The sequence below is a fragment of the Sminthopsis crassicaudata genome, chromosome 5 (genome assembly GCF_048593235.1).
Source record: "Sminthopsis crassicaudata isolate SCR6 chromosome 5, ASM4859323v1, whole genome shotgun sequence".
Classification (NCBI taxonomy): Eukaryota; Metazoa; Chordata; class Mammalia; order Dasyuromorphia; family Dasyuridae; genus Sminthopsis; species Sminthopsis crassicaudata.
This window is the reverse complement of record NC_133621.1, coordinates 218,933,694-218,951,849: the sequence shown is the minus strand read 5'-3', so window position 1 is coordinate 218,951,849 and position 18,156 is coordinate 218,933,694. Positions and strand designations below refer to the sequence as shown.

Sequence of the window (18,156 nt, the reverse complement as noted above, 5' to 3'; positions counted from 1 at the left end):
AAACTTAAAGAATGAGACTTGTTCACCCTTAATGAATCACTGTCAATTATGGAACAGAATTTTTGAACAAGGGAACCTGTTTTGTTGATGTTTATCTCTTTACAACTCTTCAGAGGGGAGGGAGAGAAGGAAATAGGAATGAAAGAAAAAGGGAGAAAGAGAGAGAGAGGAAGAAAGGGAGAGAAAGGAGGAGAGAGGGAGGAAGGGAGGAAGGAAAGAAAGGCTTAAATTTTTACTCTGTGCCAGGAACAGGGCTCAGCAAAATTTAACACACTATTTCTACTTAAATTCTTCTTAGATTGAACTAACCATATTGACTTAGGCAATCATAATTTAACATCTCTGTGTTGCCTCTCCTCCCTTTCTTCCTCTCCTCTCCCCCTGATCGATGTTCTAGTTAATTCTCTGTGACTATAAATTGCAGAGGTGTTAACCTGCATTGGTAGAGGTAGTTTCCTCACCTGGGAATTCCTTGTAGAGGTAAAATCCAGTTCTTAGCCTTGTAATTGTTTGCCTTTATATAATCCATTATAATAAGAAAATGTTTTGTTTAGGTTTTCTTATTTGATCTGTACAGAAATATTATTATTTAGGGAACGAGCATGGCAGAGTAAATAGAACATTGGACTTAGAATCAGAAAGAACTGGGTTCATATAGTATCTCAGACATACGCTAGTTGGTTTAAAACTTAATGGTCCTCATCTATAAAAGATAACATCAATTTCATGGGAATGTTGTAAGAAATAAAGATACTATAAAATATGTAAAATATTTTGCAAACTTTATAAATGTTAGCTCTTATTACTATCATTCCCATTTTTAATTGAGGGAACTGAGGTTCATAGAGATTCAGTTATGAGCTATGTGATCCTGATCAAGTCAGTTACAAAATTGAGAAAATTTAAATCTACGGCATCATATTACATTCCCTCTAGGGTATCTATTGATATTCAACTATAGCTTCTGGACATGATCCTGTCCTTTGTTCTGTAGGTAAAAGGCCAAACTACAAATCTAATATAGAATTTGAAGCTAAACAAAATAGTGGATCCTATTGGAAGAAATAGCTTTGCAATAAATAGGTGAACTTGCCTCCTTAGAATTACAAAACAATTTTATTCTTGCTTCTTATCCTTTTTGTTTTGTCTTGATAGAAGTCTAGAGTAAATGTGTGTAGGATAAACTAGCAATTAAAGGGAATCATGATGTAATTCTTTGAAGAAAAAGAAGCAAATACATTTCTTGCCCATCGTCAGTGTCCCATCTCTTCAAATCCTTGATGCCCTGACTAAACTCAGTTTGGGTATCTCATGGGAACCATCTAGATAATTCTAATAGCTATGACCAAACAGGATTGAAGGCTCAAAAGACTATGGATTTAGGGTATGATCAAGAATAACATTGCAATTACTAGAGTGAATTACAGTTATGCAGAGGGTCTGGGCCTCCTTTTCCACTTAATACCAAATTCTGAAATCATTTTTGGAGACACTTCCTGCATCCATGATAGATTTGCTTGAGTAAACCATTCTCTGCCTTTGCCTGGTACAGAGAAATCCAGGCCTAGAGTTTTGTTTAAAAGTCCATTTGGTCGTTTGTGTCAGAAATCCCTATTATGAGGAATTGGAAAGCATATTAAAGTGTGGATATATAGTATGGATTATTATAGAGTCTTAGGCCCATGAGAAATAAAACTATATAAAGATCAGTGTCTTTCCCCCTAGAATGTAAGCTCTTTAAAGGTAAGGATGATTTTATGCTTCATGTTTATATTCTTAGGTCCTACCATAATATTGACTAATATAGTAAGTGTTTTATAAATGTGATCAAGTCCTCTGACTCTTCTAGCTTCTGAACATAATTATTTTAAAATTATTTTAGCCATTACTTTGGTGGCCAGAAGAGGGCAGGACAGAGCTTTATTTTATTTTAGGATACAGCATTTTAAAATTGTAATTGCATGAGATTGATATGTAAATCTCACTATGTTGTTCCCCAAAACCAATATGATTTTATTTGAATCCTATATTTTGGACTTCCCCTAGTTTTTTGTCTACAAGTCAATCAAGGATAAGAAAGATAATCTATATGGAATATCATGAAAAGCCATCCTTATATTTCCTATATGTATTTGACTTCCCATTATAGTCAGCACCCTTTCTCAAGTCCATGAGCCATATATCCAAATTGCCTCACTAACACTGTCAGTGAGCCAATACAAACGGCTGCATCTGACTGCTCCCAGACACATGTTCCACATCATTCTGGCCTGTGTTGAATGGTTGGCTAGAGTCCAGCACATCTGCAGGTAATACAGGCTGACTTCTCAGCCCAGATGGAAAACCTAGAGGCCAATGGTGGGGTGGCAGAAATCATTTCACAGAAGAAAAGTTTTTACCTAGTCCCCAACACACGCATCTGAATAGGATGAAACCTGTCTGTTCCATCTAGAGTCTCCCTCTAAGAATATTCCTTTCCTTGAGAAATATATACCTCCTCATAGTATCTGATGCAAAGTCTTCCTCTTCCCAGGAGATATGCCTCAGACCCCATTTTAAAAAAATCTCTTTTGTAAGAGATGACTTGCCCTTATACCTTTGAACAGTGAGTGAGAGAAATTGGGCAAGTTTTAGAATATAAGGGCATCATGTTGTCAAGGCAAAAGAGGGTAGTAAGGTGTGTGGGTGTGTGTATGTGTGTGTGTGTGTGTAAGGAAATGGGATTTGTTCCCCAGCTTGATTTTTTTTAATCCACCCACATAATTCCACGTGTTTTTTTTTTTTTTGTTTTGTTTTGTTTTGTTTTTTTAATGAATCCCAGGACATGACTTTCTGATTTTAAAATGATTCCTCTTTAGCTAGGCAATCCAAATACCCAGCTCCCTTGTACTTTGAAACCCCAGACCTGTTTGATATGGATATAGACTACAAAGCTAGTGTACTTTTATGCATGTTCCTTCATTTTCTTTCAATGTGACATTGTTGGGGCAGTTGTAAGTCAGAAAGGAGCAAAAAGCCCTTTTCACATAAAGCTCAGAGGTAAATAGTAGGCTACAATAGTAGGCTCGTTTTATAGCTCTCTAAAGAACTATGGGAATTATGTTTGAGATTCTATATCAAGCCCTTTTCTCTACCAAGTGATAAAAGATTTTTTTCCTACTCCCAGAAAACTGAAAGTTATGCAAAAAATTACAAAATAATCAACATTGTTGGTTATGAGGTAAAAGTAGAGTAACTAGATTAGTGTGATCTTTGCATTTCTGTATTCAGTTCAATTTAACAAGCATTATTAAGGGCCTATTATGGTAGTTGGTAATAGTAATGGTGAGAGGATCAGCTTCAAGTTCCTGAAAGCCTGAGCAGGTCCATGTTCTGAGTTTGAGACAGCTACTGTGTTACCCTGGGCAAGACAGTTAATCTTTCAGTACCCCAGGCTATTCTCTAAAAATTTGAGTTATGGAGGAATAGCCAGTCTACATTCTTCTTTGGTTGTAGAAAGAGTTTAACATCAGGAGATGTCCCCACAACCAAAAAGTCCCTTCCAGATCTGGGGAAGTGGGTCCACAGTTAACCATAGGAAAAATAGCTTTTGCCCTTCACAGAGTTTGTGTTTTGTTAGAAAGGGGCTGGGGAAGAGAAGACTTGTTCTCTACATAGCAAATTAAATGCAAGATGGACTTTTAAGGGACTATCTTTAAAAGAGAAGGGAGAGGGTAAGCAATTACTAATAATTTAGGATGGGCAGCTAGGTGGCAAAATGAGAGAGCAAACTAAGGTTGGAATCAGGAAGACATCTTCATGAGTTCAAATCTGGTTTCAGTCACTTATTAGCTGTGTGATCCTGTGCACATCATTTATTTAACTTCTTTGCCTTAGTTTCCTCATCTGTAAAATGATCTGGAGAAGAAAATGGCAAACCACTTTGCCAAGAAAATCCCAAATGGAGTCACAAAGACTGAAGCAATTGAGAAATAACAATTTAGGGAATCAGGAAAAGTTTCCTATACAATTTGTTTCCTGAATAGAATCTTGAACTTTTGGTTGTACTTAGGTTGTATGTGACTTTGGAAACGTTCACTTCCAAAAGCACCAAATCTAAGTTATAACATTCGTGTAGGAAATAGATCTTGTTAGCTTAATCCCACTAGTTCCCCCAGGAACAGAGTTAGGACACATAATAAAAAGTGTGTTTGCTTTTTCAACTAAAATATGTATGTTTTTGAGTATGCTCTGATTTTTTAAAAGACATTTTCTACAGAGTACTGGTGGTGGTCACTTGGAATAAAACAGTGAAGACACTGTTTTTCAATGTTATAATCCTAACCTGGAGATTTTCCCTTTTAGGATGGATTTCTTATTTTGCCCATTCTAACACTCCCTGCTTCCTCTCCCTTCCTTCCATTTCCCTTCTCCCCCCCTCTTTCTCTGCTCCCTCATCCCCAGTCCCAAGCATAACATATTTAGTTGAAAACTGTATTTAGAGCTTGTAGGTCTATACAGAAAATTATATAATACATAATCACATTTAAATATTAAGTCATTAGGACTCATTGAACAGAATAACTTCTAGTATATTAAGTTAAAATTAAATTAGAGATATTGCTACCCTGTGGTAACATGTTTCATTAGTAGAGTTTATGCATCACTTTGGTAAAGGTCATAGCAGTAAAAACACCAGAATTTTTAAGAGTTGAGAAAAACTTTGGAACCTAAAGAAGTTGGGGTGAATGCTGATGGTACTGAGAAAGCAGCTATAATATTTCATGACTGAGAAATGGCTCCAAAAAAAGAATTGGACTGGTGTATAAATATGAGAGTTGATCAGAAGAATCTCTTATCAAATTGCTGAATCACTTTAATGAGATTGAGGGTGGGCATGAGGTAGGAAATGTATCTGTTAGAAAAGGTGCATCTCCCAAAAAAGTTTAAAAAAAAAAACAAAAAAACCCTTGCTGAGAGGAGAAAATGAACTCTTCTGATTAGTCCCTTGTGACTATGGCTACCTCTAGGCATGAAGAATGAAAGAGTCTTCTCTAGCTCCTAATTCCTATTAAATGCTTTTTGTTTGAGTAAAGGAGGAAAAAAGGAGCTTATTTTCTTAATGCACTAAGTCTAAGAGATGTTTCTGTCCCTCCTTTATTACTTCTTTGGTTCCAATACTAGTTGATATTCCCATAGTCAGCCTGATCCCACCCTTCCTGTGTCCCCTGAACTGAGCAGGCACTTCCTGTCCATTTCAAGCTGAAAGTTGGAGATTAGGGGGTGGGGTATATGTGCATATTTTCTTCTGTTCACTAGTGCTGTCTATCCTACAATCATGACTACGAGGTAAGAAGAAAAAGTAGATCATGGGCCAAGTCAAAATGCAGGCAACCACCTGTGCAGTTTGGATTTGGTCATCTCCCTGAAGGAAAAAAAGACAGGGAGAACAGTTAAGAGGCTGCAAAATGACCTTATGAAAGTATCGCCAAATGGACCCAGTAGAAGGGTACTAGACATTAATTTATAATTTTCACCCTTCCCCTATCTAGTTTGCAAGTGAAACTGCACTTTTCTTTTGTCAATTACTTCTATACAAGGACATTCCTGTGAGGTTTGGGAACCATAAAAGGTGAGTGCTGTCTGAACCTTCTTGAATCCTTGACTCAGAAACTTCATATTCTGCTGACCTTAACAGGTGCTGTCTTATTCTGTACTATGTAATTTTTAAATGGCGATTTCTTTTTTTTAACAGTTCTGCTGACCTCCAGGAGGAAATACCTTAAACTTATGAAAATCAATTTTGGCTCCAACTTTGGTAAGTGAATATCCTTATTTCTACTACAATTTAAAAACTTTCAGCTAGAAGTGTTAGAGAAAAAAGTGTCATTTTCTTAGTGCCAAATAGAGACACCAAGTTTTTTGTGATAAAGGCTAGCCTGATATGGAGATTCCTGGTTCTATCAGAAATCTCCATATTATATAAGCTTTATCATAAAAAACTGATAGAACCATAGCTGGACATGAAGTAGCAGTGATGGACATTAAATGTTCAGCTTTATAATATATTGGAAAAATGCATTTGTCTGAGGATTTTAAATTATTAAAATGGTTTGTTGTTTTTTTTTTTCATGTTTTGGATGCTGGCCCCTCGATGTGTGTTTGCCTCTTTACCTGCTCTCAGTTCCTGTTGGTAAGTTATTAGGGTCACTTTGAATATAGATGAATATAGATGAAACCCTCAGCCACCTTGCTTTTTTCTCATGATTGCTCTTAGCAGCCTGTTCCCCAAGGTTGTGTCCCAATTGTCATCTATAAAGTCAAGAAGCAACTTTAGTGAAACCCTTCTTTATAGCTGAGTGCTTCAAATATAAAGTACTCATTCTGTTTTTTTTTTCCCTTTCAGAATAAGAATTTGGTCCCTAAAGAAGAAAAATACCTTGAAATAGTGGGGTCTAGGTATAGAAGAGATTAGGATAACCCCTTCTTTCTAGAATTACCTTTTCTTCCTCTGTTTTTCCTTTAAAAACAAACAAAAAAAAAAATTCTGGGCATTAGGACCCAGTGGAAGTATCCCAGCCAGGCTCTGGGTTTACTTCCCTTGATGACGTAAACCAGCTGCCCTAGCTCTACCATTCCCCCCCTTTTTTTTCCCTCCCCCCTTCTCTCTCTCTCTCTCTCTCTCTCTCTCTCTCTCTCTCTCTCTCTCTCTCTCTCTCTCTCTCTCTCTTTCTCTCTCTTTCTTTTTTCCCTCTCCCTCCTCTCTTCTCTTCCCCTCTCTCTTCTCTTTCCTCCCTCCTTTCTCCTCCCCTTCCTTTCCTCCTCCTCTCTCCCTCATCCTTTTCTCTTTCCCCTCCCCCTCCTCCCTCCCCTCTTCTCTCTCTCCCTCTCTCTTCCTCTCTCTCTTCCTCTCTCTCCCTCCCTCCCTCTCTCTTCCTCTCTCTCTCTCCCTCCCTCCCTTTCTCTTTCCCTCCCTGCTTTCTAACATTAAAGACAAAATGCTGCTATCTGTGCCTTCCAGGCCTGGGATTACGACTTTTGGCTATAACAAGAGCAACAAGAAGGTAGGGAAAAGCCTTTTTTCCCCCCAGAAGCAAGCTACTTCCTTTTTTGGGATCTGGAAATGTCCTTGGCTTTAGCGTTTTTCTCTGTTTATCCCTTTCCTTGCGTACTATCACCTCTTGTTATATGGTTTAAGATTTCCAGGGCTCTTCCGACCCTGTATGTAAGTAAGGTCAGAGGGAGGTGGAGAAATTAAAATCAGAAATCAGGCTTGCAAGTTTATCTTTGTGGAATTAAGTAACTTTGGCTTCCTGATGTGTCAGCACCCTATTGAGATGATCTGTCATCCCAACCCCTGTTCCCCACTGACTGGGAAGGTTATTTTCTCCTTTTGCTTAACCATTTCTTCCCTACCTCTCTCACCCCCACCCCCACTCCCCAAGCTTTCTTATCCTGATCACTAGTTTATTGAATGACTGAAAATATTCAGTAAAATTAGGACAGTTCTAGTGTGAGCCAACATTGTCTTTCAGACTTAGATAGCTACTTTATCCTATAAGGAAGGTGGTGGAATGATAACACATCTCCTGTTAAAAGCTAGGAGCTCTCCTAGCTTCTCTGGGTCCCAGAAGCCTGGGCAGTGAGCTCAGCAGATAGCCAGGCTCGGCAGGGATCCCTGACAACCTTGTGGTTAACTCTGTGCTGTCAGTGGTACTGTGCCTGGGCACATGGGCAGTCAGAGGAGAGGTGGATGCGCATGCCCATTTGCCAAGCGGATGTCCTCATATGCATTTTCTTGGTACTATAGGGCACACAATTTGTCTAGAAGGGATTCTGTTCTGCAATAGGAACATGAAACATACTCTGGACTTTGAAACTACCTTCCAAAGAGAGGGGATGTGCTAGGATGCCTTTTGCTCCCTTAATAGAGAGTAGGATTGTTTGTGCCTAGGATCCCTCCCAGGCCTATAAAGAAGCTTTCCTAAGAGAATTAGAAATTGGTGAAATAGGATTTGAGTGAGTTTTGAAATTTAAGAGTTCTTTTTGTAGGTTTGACATTCAAGATTGGGCCATAGTGGATGAGTAAATATTTGTTCCTGGATACTTGGTTTCTAGACTAGAATGAATTGCTGAATAGACATTTGGGTTAATTAATATAGCATTCCAAATTTACCTTCTTGAGAGGAAAATTATTATGCAGTTATATTAGGAAATATTTGTTGATTGATGGAAAATAGTCTTGACAAGAGGGCAGGGATTATATCCATCCTTTCTTTTCAATTTACATAAGCTCATTGAATACTATTCCTTTGTGATTTATCCAAGTTTCAGGTTATATCAAAAGCACTATTGTAATTGATTTTTTAAATCGGCTAATGCTCATATTTGGGGACTCTTATGTTTGACTCCACTTAAATTATTTCCTTGCCCTTGTCTAGCCTTTCTCAGAAATATGCAGTTATATTCCTTTCTAGTGCTCCAAATTGGCATTGGAGGTGGCATGGAAAACCAGATTTAAACCCTGAAATGCATCTCTTATAATTTGAAGAGCCTAAGTAAAAAAAATTCAAAGATTATGCTAATCAAAAAAGTTTGGAATAGAAATATAGTAACTATAGAAAATAACTTTTTATAGTGGTTGGAAACGCTTCTTATATGCCATCATCATGATGACATCTAAAACTATGTGCACCTACTGTATACACATTAATAACTTTTTTGGTATGTAGGAACATTTATTTGTGTGTATAGGTCTGTAACTGTCAGTTTTTAAGTACATTTATACTTAAATGATGTGTATATGACTTTGTTTCTGTATTCATGTATGGATTAATAGACATCTGAGGACTTGTACTCAAATCTTTGTGTTGGGAAGCACATGAATAGTTAAGGATACATTTATTTCATTTTATCTATGCATTTTTATGTTCAAAGTTTTAATGGTATCAATAACCCACAACAGTTCCAGGAAAAAAACTCATTGACTCTCAAGTACCACATGTTATAAAGGTCCTGTATCCCTTCCAAGATGTTTAAAATATTAAAACAAAAAAGCAGACTTCAAATTCCAATGCTTTACAGAATAATTGTCTTATGTTTTCCTTAAAATAGAATTTTTATAAAATAATTTACTGGCTGAGACATTTCTAATTTGTGGGGGGAATTTTTTTTTTTTTAAATGCAACTGTCCTTTGCTTGAAAAGCTGTTATTTTATACTTTAGGGGATTGGGAAAACTTTTATTTAGAAAGATATTTCTGTGTTATTTAAAATTGAAAGTCAAGTCAACAAGTATTTAAGTACTTTATGTCAGGCACTATGTTAAATCCTGGGAATACAAAGAAAGAGGAATATTTGTATATCAAATATCACAAAGTTAATATAGAAAATGTGTACACTTAAAAGCACCTAATTTTGTTCTGGTCTCTTTTTTGGAAGGCATTTAATATTTTTTTAATGTTTAAAACATACTAAATTCTAGAATGAAATGAATAAATAGTCCTTTCTTTTTTCTGACAGTTTATTTTTGTGGGAGGTTGGAAAGGGGAAAAATTCTTTTTTACATGTAGTTAGTATTGAGCCTTTCTTTCTTTGGAATTAAATTAGCCCCTGACCTACATTTCAAAGGAAAAAAATGTATAGGTTTTTCCAGTGGGATTTAGCAAAATAATTTAATATGGTGCATTTTCCCAGGTCCGTTTTAATGGCCTTCAAATTATCCATGGCTTCTTCAAAAAGAAAGGCTGAGGTAAGCAGACCAGGGTTCCAGGATGTAAAAGCATTTCTTCACAAATGTTTAAAGAAGCTGCCTCTTTGGTGTTGTTTTAAGAATAGGTGAGACTGAAAGAGGAAATATTCAGGACTAAAGGAATTTCAAACTTGTAAAGGGTCTAGCCACGCCCTCAACTGACATCATTTCCCTGGCATGTGTTATTGTAATTTAACTCATTGTGGCATCAACAACCATTTCCTTAGGAGAAAAGAAAACTGACTCAGTTTAACTGGAGAAGGTTTGCCTTTCATCTGATGTCTTGCTTAATTTTTGGTTTCCTTCTTGATATTAATGTGTAAGAATATCTAATGGGGAAGGAAAGTTGGAGCTGACTTGTGGATGTTCCCCAGATCCTTGCTGTGTTAGAGAAATTTTTCAAAAGAGGCCGGCTTGGGGATGTTGTTGAAGGGGAAAAAAACCATAATTGTAATAATTTTTTTCTTTCAAAACAGGCAGAAGTTTTTTCTTGTATTGTGTTTTCCACTTTTTCTTTAGTTGCCATGATCACACTGAACAGTACTGAGAAACTCAGAACTCTTGGACCCTTTATATCATCTCTTGCCTGTGTACTTAGGGACTACCCAGAGTTGGATTTAAATCTGATTGAGTTAACCTTAATAATGCAATGTGTAGTAGAAAAATGCTCTTTTTAAAATCAGAACAAACCTGGGTTTGAATTTTGCCTTTGGCATTTATTTGCTATATGGCTATGGGTAATCTATTTTAACTTCTCTCCAAGTGTGTTTACTCATCTGTATAATCATCATGAAAATATCTGTAGGACTTAGCTCATTGGGTTAAAATGACATCATGTATTTAAAGTACTTTTTAACATACAAATTTATATATTACAAGTGGTCTAGAAATGTCAGTTATTTTTATTCTAAATTCCCACTGCTATTAAGACCTTCTATACCTCTTTCTAGCTGTTATAATAGCTTCCATACTTCTCTTTGCTTTCACTTTCTTTCTGTTTTATTTTGTCAGATTTCTATTCCTTATGTGTAACTTTGATCATGTCATTTTTCTGTTAAAAATTCTAAAAAAGCCTTCAGTAACTCCCCACTATCTACAAAATAAAATCCAAATGCATTAGCTTGGCATTAAGGGTCCAGGCCCTCATGATTTAGCACCAATATACATCCCTGCATATATCCTATGCTATTGCAGGACACTCATTCTAACTCAGTACTTTTAGGTCTATGGGTGTATTCTCTTTGGAATGGGCCATTTTCTTAAGATTTTTAAAATCAAGGCCCAATTCATATGATACCTCTTTTCTTTGTGAAAACTTCCCTGATTTGTCTTTATCTTTTAACTCATATCACATTCTCTCTTAAATCATAGTTCTTTTTTATGTATGCCTTGTTTCTCCTAAATTATAAGCTTCTGTAGAACAAGATCTTTGTCTTATTTATCTTTATTTCCTCTAAAGGGTCCAGTACAATTTCTTGTACACAATAAATATTCAATAAATGTTTGAATCAATAAATAAAGTAAGGATGTTGGACCCCATGAGAGTTCAGATATAGCTCCATCGCTACAAAATTCTATTCTTAATTCTGAAAAAAACTAATTTTAGAAATGTACATTGTTAATCACACAGATGGTAAGACAAGAATATGATTGGATCGTTTTAATTTTGTTATTGATATAATTATAAGAATGCTGACTAGAGCCTATGCATTAAAAATGGGTCAGAATTACAAATTTTTATATGAAAAAAGTCATTTCATTATTAGGTGCTATAGCTTTATGCTAAAGATAAATGTGGACATTATACCTATTCTTAACATTGCAATCTAATATTGAGTTAGTGATTAATGAGAATTTTTACTGAACACTGATTATGGGCCCAGTACTGGCTAGTTCTCATACATAGTTCTGCATCTGACCCCTTCTCTTCCTTCAAAATTCAGCTTAACTACCATCTTTAACATGAAACTTTCCTCAGCCCTTTACTCCTAATGATCTTAATCAGTACCTTATATTAAATTACCTGATAGTTATTAATATTTTCTTTATTCTGCATCTACTTAGAACACAAGTTCCTTTAAGGTAGACATTGTTCTATTCTTTATATTTGTATTCCATGTTGCGCAGTACCTAGATAAGTCCTCAGGAAATACTTATTGATTGATCAGGTATGGCTATTCTGCTCAAGGAGCTTGTAGTTGGCCTAGAGGGACAGAACGATTCTATTTGGAACAATTTAAAAGCTGAGTCTTCCAGATTCAAAGCTCAATGCTCTATCCATTGTGCCACTTCACTACCCAGGTGGGGTGTATGAAATGTTCAGGAGAACTAGCATCTTTGGTGGGGGGGGGGGTCTTCCAAGATCTTTTCAGGGCTGCTCTGATGTCCATGTCATTCATCCAATTCTCACCTGTAATTCCAAGAAGCTTTAGCTTGTGCAGTGGCCATACCCAGATAAACCATCTCAGAAGAGCTAACTAGGGCAAATGAGAGTTTTTAAACTTGTTGCTGAGTTAGAGGGATGTCTACCCCAAGCAGGAGATGAGAGCAATTTGTTTCAGTAGCCATGATGGTAGCTGAAGCAAGCATTGTGGAGTTCTTAGAGCTTGAACAGGCCTTGAAGAAGGCAAAGTCATCCACTGTATCACTAGCCATTGACAGTTGTCTTGACTTTTGCCTTGCCACTGTATAAGAGAGAGTGAGGCTGACTGGCTCACTTAAAATTCAGTTCATGCACAAATCAAGATGTCACCTATGATGTCACTGGACCTCATCTGAAGATGGACAAAAGGCAAACAACATCAACCTTACCTATGTACATGTGATCAATAGTAGTAGAGGCCTTAAAAAAAAACAAGCAAAAGAGGTTGGATTAGGGAAGTGAGACTTTACATATATGAAGGTGTGTCATTCATTTGAGAATAGTGGGTTTTATTCCAATGTAGTTCTGATCTGGGAGACTTCAATGTAGGAGGATTTCATTGATATCTCTTCCTCACAGAGCTGTAGGGGAAAGAATTTGTAAACTTTAGTGCTATATAAATGAGTTGTTATTAATTCTATTAAAGTAAAATACAAACTTTTTGTGTTTTAGACATCATAATTTTAGAACTAGAAGGGTCCTTAATCATCAAGTAGGTTACCCCTTCATTTTACTGATGAGGAAACCCTATAGAATATAATTAAGGAATTTCTCCAGATCACACAGCTTAGGTGGCAGAGCCAGGATTTGAACCTAGAGTTTCTAAATCTACATCCAACACTTTTTCATTTGTGAGTTTATATATGTTGTGTGTGTTGTGTGTGTGTATGTGTGTGTGTGTGTGTGTGTTTCTGGGAGTGTGAAAAAAGCAGATTTGTTTTATGAACAACTTACGAAAAATATGATAAATTCAACTTATTTCAAAGCTGTCCAGCTTGTCTGTATTTCCTACTGATCATCATTCCATTGTCTTCCTATGCATTTTTTAAAGTGCTTCAGTGACTGTTTTTTCTCACTTTAATTTTTTTTCTTTTTTTAATATTGTTGACCTCCATTACTACTTCTGTCCCTCCAACTACTCTCCATATTAAAAAATAAATTTAAAAAATCCTTTTATGAGGTAAATCGTTAAGCACATACTTGTTAGCTATATCAGAAAATATGTCTCATTCTACATTTTGAGTTCATCACTTTTCTGTCAGGAGGTAGATATTGTGTTTCATTATCCGTCCTTTGGAATTGTGGTTTTTCATTATACTGATTAGAATTTTTATGTGTTTCAAAGTTGTTTTTCCTAAATTGTTTCTGTTACCATATAAATTGCTTTCTTGGTTGTGTTTACTTCAGTCTGTAGCAGTTCACACAAGCCTTCCCAGGTTTGTCTAAAATAATCCTATTTGTCATTTCTTATAGTACAATAATATTTGATTACATTTATGTACCATAATTTGTCCAGCCATTCCTTAACTGGTAGGTATTTTCTTTAACTCTAATTCTTAGCTACTACAGAAAGAGATGATATAAATATCTTTGCACATCCAGATCCTTTTTCTCTTTCTGTGATATCTTTGGGATATAAGCCTACTAGCAATATCACTGGGTGAAAAAGATGTTCACAGTTTAGCAACTTTGGGGTTTAGATCCAAATTGCTTTCCAAAATGCCTAGACACAGTTCTACTGTGTGTTAATGTACCAACTTTCCCATGGCCCCTTCAAAGCATTGTCATTTTCCTTTGTTATTTTTGCCCATATGATAGGTGTGAGGTGGAGCCACTGAATTGTTTTAATTTGAATTTCTAAAATTGTTAATGATTTGCAACCTGTTTTTCATATGGCTCTTGTTGGCATGTACTTCCTTCTTTTGAGAACTTCCTCTACATGTTCTTTGACTATTTTGTCTAAGTCATGGCTGGTCCTTTACTGTTTACTAAGATTTTGGAAGAGTTTGTACTCAGACTTGAAGAACTCGGGCTCAGCCCTGTTCAATAGGTTTTCAAATGGATCTGTGACCTCACTGATTTAAAAGGCCCCTCTAATAAAGCAGATTGGAATCTGTGTATGCCTACCCAGTCTCTGCAACACTTTCCCATGTTCTCTCAAGTCCAACACAGTGGATTCAGCCAACACATTAGAAGTCTTCTCTTTTTCTAGATATTATTGAGTTCCAGTGGAGAATACCTTTCATCCTTCCTATCATATAGTCCTTTGATATTATGTCTTTTACCTCTTCATCTTTATAGTTCCTGATATTGCAGTTGGTTCATAGTTAACATGTCTTCATTGCTGTTATGATTCTCATTTTTAATTCTTTGAAGTCATTGAAGTGGAGGAGTATGATAAGTTAAGAATTATTTATTTAGTGCCTGCTATTTTCCAGGAACAGTGCTAAGAATAGGAAATACAAAGAAAAGCAAAAATGGTTGATAAATTTGAAGGTTATTATTATCAAAGAATTATCCCTTTTATAAAATATTCTCAGGGTTCCTTTGAATATTAAGTTCTTCAGTGAATTTACAATTATTCGTTAACAAAACACTCTTAGATAGCAGTAAAAAATCTTGTTGAGACTATGGATTGAATCTCATAAGATTAAATTTAATGCAAATAAAAGCAAAGTCCTATATTTCAGAAAAAAAGAATCAGCCATTCAGACTGAGGGAGGCATCATTCAGTCAATCAATAAGCATTTATTAAGTATTTTGTGCTGGGTGTTGTGCTAAGATGGAGAGCCAAAAAAAGACAAAAATTTTCCCTGTCCTCAAGGTCACATTCTAGTAGGGGAGAGCACCTGTAAATAATAAAATATAATCAAGATACATACAGGGAGGATGGAAGGGCAAGACTTTACTGCCTAGAGAGATCTAGGAAGTCCACTTGTAGAAAAGATCATTTGAGCCAAGTTTTAAAGGAAGTCAGGTAGTCTAGCGATAAAGGTGTGAGAGGAGCAAGAGCATTCTAGTTATAGAATCGAGAACAAAAGCAGAAAATGGGGTCTTTCAGGATGAATAAATAGGCCAGTGTGGCTGGGTCATAGTATACATAGAAGAGGAAAGTACAAGAAGCCCGAAGAAATAAGAAGGGGACAAGATGGAAAGAGTTTTAAGTTTAGTGGTTCTTGTGACAAAAATGTAAGGAATTTAATGAATCACAAACTCAGTTCTAATCAACAGAGTAACATAATAGCCAAAAGACCTACCATGACATTAGATTGCATGGATAGACACATTGTATCTAGAATCAAGGTAGCAATCATTTCTCCATATTTTGCCCTGGTCATGCAGTGTCTGGAGATCTGTGATTGTTTCTGAGACTCATATTTTGGGAAAGTCTAGTAAGTAGAGCTGCCATGAATGAATATGAGAAGACTGTAGACAATGATAAAGGAAAGTTTCAAAAATCTGGATATGTGATTTGGAGAAGATTTGGAGGGGAAGGGGGGGCAGGGTGGGAACATGACAAGTATATTCAAATATTTTTAGGGAAGGGGTGTAATGAAGGAGGTTTTACTGGCTTTAAAAGCTGATTGTTAAATTTATAGAATGAAAATGTACAGCTTGGAAATTGCCAAATACTACAAATCAGGGCCTGATTGATTGTTTATACTAAAAAATGTAATGGAGAAAATGTTAATCTATATTAACATCAAAAGTATGTTATGCACACAATTTTTCTCCCAGAGAGCCAGCTGTTAAACATTTACAAGAATACATTCTTATTTAAGGACTATGGAAGAAGGGTTAACCTTTTTCTGCTTGGGTAAGGCAAAAGTTAAAAGCAATGTGTTCAAGGGCCAAAGAAGCTGTTCAGGATCCCTAACTCTTAGAGCTGTTTAAAAAGGGAATATGTAACAATTACTTGAGGAAGTATTAATTTCCTAATTTCCCCATTAATGGAGATCTTGTAACAGATTATGTATGACTGCTTCTTAGGGATATTGTAGAAAGATGGGATGAACTATATCTAGAACTAAGAGGAACTTCACAGAAGCAGCAGATATCCAGGGAAGTTGTGATTTGCTCAGTCAGAAATAGATAGTATTTGTCAGGGCTAAGATTTGAGTCCAGGTTCTATAACTTCAAAGCCATTACATTACAATTCTGTGATTCTTTAAAATTTCTTATAAGCAATGTTATGTCAAAGTATATCAGGATTTGTATCTATAGGCTAGACAGATGTTGAAGTAAACAGAGTGTCTTTACTTCTGCCCAAGTTGCCCCAGTGAACAAATAATGATAGAAGAGTGGGAAAAGAAATGATTTTGTGAATTTTTAGTATATTAGCTTATTAAGAAAATCCCTATGTGCAGAAATGTTTGTGGCAGTCCTTTTTATAGTGGCTAGAAACTGGAAGCTGAATGGATACCTATCAATTGGAGAATGGCTGAATAAATTATGGTATATGAATGTTATGGAATATTATTGTTCTGTAAGAAATGACCAACAAGATGATTTCAGAGAGGCCTGGAGAGATTAAGTGATGTGATGCTAAGTGAAATGAGCAGAACCAAGAGATCAATTCAGTTATAGAGAACGGCATGTAGGGGAATAAGAAGACTATACGATGATCAATTCTGATGGATGTGGGTTTCTTCAACGGTGAGTTGATTCAAACCAGTTCCAATTGTCCAGTAATGAAGAGTGCCACTTATACCCAGAGAGAGGACTATGGGAATTGAGTGTGGACCACAAAATAGTATTTTCACTCTTATCTGTTATTTTTTGCTTGCATTTTTGTTTTCCTTCTCATGTTTTTTTTTTTTTTCTTTCTAGATCTGATTTTTCTTTCTTTTTTTTTTAATTTTTATTTTATTTTATAATTATAACATTTTTTGACAGTACATATGCATGGGTAATTTTTTACAACATTATCCCTTGCACTTACTTCTATTCAGATTTTTTCCCTTCCTCCCCCAACCCCCTCCCCCAGATGGCAGTCAGTCTTATATATGTTAAATATATTACAGTATATTCTAGATACAATATATGTGTGTAGAACCGAATTTTTTGTTGCACAGGAAGAATTGGATTCAGAAGGTAAAAATAACAGTTTACACTCATTTCCCAGTGTTCCTTTTCTGGATGTAGCTGGTTCTGTCCATCATTCATCAATTGGAATTGGATTAGCTCTTCTCTATGTTGAAGAAATCCACTTCCATCAGCATACATCCTCGTACAGTATCATTGTTGAAGTGTATAATGATCTTCTGGTTCTGCTCGTTTCACTCAGCATCAGTTGATGTAAGTCTCTCCAAGCCTCTCTGTATTTCTCCTGTTGGTCATTTCTTATAGAACAATAATATTCCATAACATTTATATACCATAGTTTACCCAACCATTCTCCAATTGATGGACATCCATTCATCTTCCAGCTTCTAGCCACTATGAAAAGGGCTGCCACAAACATTTTGGCACATACAGGTCCCTTTCCCTTCTTTAGTAGTTCCTTGGGGTATAAGCCCAGTAGTAGTATGGCTGGGTCAAAGGGTATGCACATTTTGATAACTTTTTGGGCATAATTCCAGATTGCTCTCCAGAATGGTTGGATTCTTTCACAACTCCACCAACAATGCATCAGTGTCCCAGTTTTTCCACAGCCCCTCCAACATTCATCGTTATTTGTTCCTGTCATCTTAGCCAATCTGACAGGTGTGTAATGATACCTCAGAGTTGTCTTAATTTGCATTTCTCTGATCAATAGTGATTTGGAACACTCTTTCATATGAGTGGAAATCGTTTTAATTTCATCATCTGAAAATTGTCTGTTCATATCCTTTGACCATTTATCAATTGGAGAATGGCTTGATTTCTTATAAATTAAAGTCAATTCTCTGTATATTTTGGAGATGAGGCCTTTATCAGAACCTTTAACTGTAAAAATGTTTTCCCAATTTGTTACTTCCCTTCTAATCTTGTTTGCATTAGTTTTGTTTGTGCAGAAACTTTTT

At 36.0% G+C, this 18,156-nt stretch overlaps 1 protein-coding gene and 1 long non-coding RNA gene across 4 annotated transcripts in view; one reads left to right on the top strand and one right to left on the bottom strand.

Annotated features, from left to right (window-relative positions):
- Window positions 1-4,837: 4,837 nt before the first annotated feature.
- Window positions 4,838-12,357, bottom strand: LOC141544151 (uncharacterized). Its single transcript, XR_012482547.1, has 2 exons — window positions 12,140-12,357; window positions 4,838-5,404 (listed from the first exon to the last, which is right to left on the bottom strand). It is a non-coding gene; the product is annotated as an uncharacterized LOC141544151 (long non-coding RNA).
- Window positions 6,680-18,156, top strand: part of RBMS2 (RNA binding motif single stranded interacting protein 2) — a 48,461-nt gene continuing 36,984 nt past the window's right edge. For 2 of the 3 annotated variants that reach the window (XM_074269988.1, XM_074269986.1), the window contains exon 1: window positions 9,688-9,729. In XM_074269988.1, coding sequence (XP_074126089.1) covers window positions 9,703-9,729 — 27 coding nt within the window. In that variant the 5' untranslated portion in view covers window positions 9,688-9,702. Of the gene's footprint in view, window positions 7,044-9,687; window positions 9,730-18,156 lie in introns of those variants that run through there. The other variant, XM_074269987.1, reaches the window with a different exon arrangement.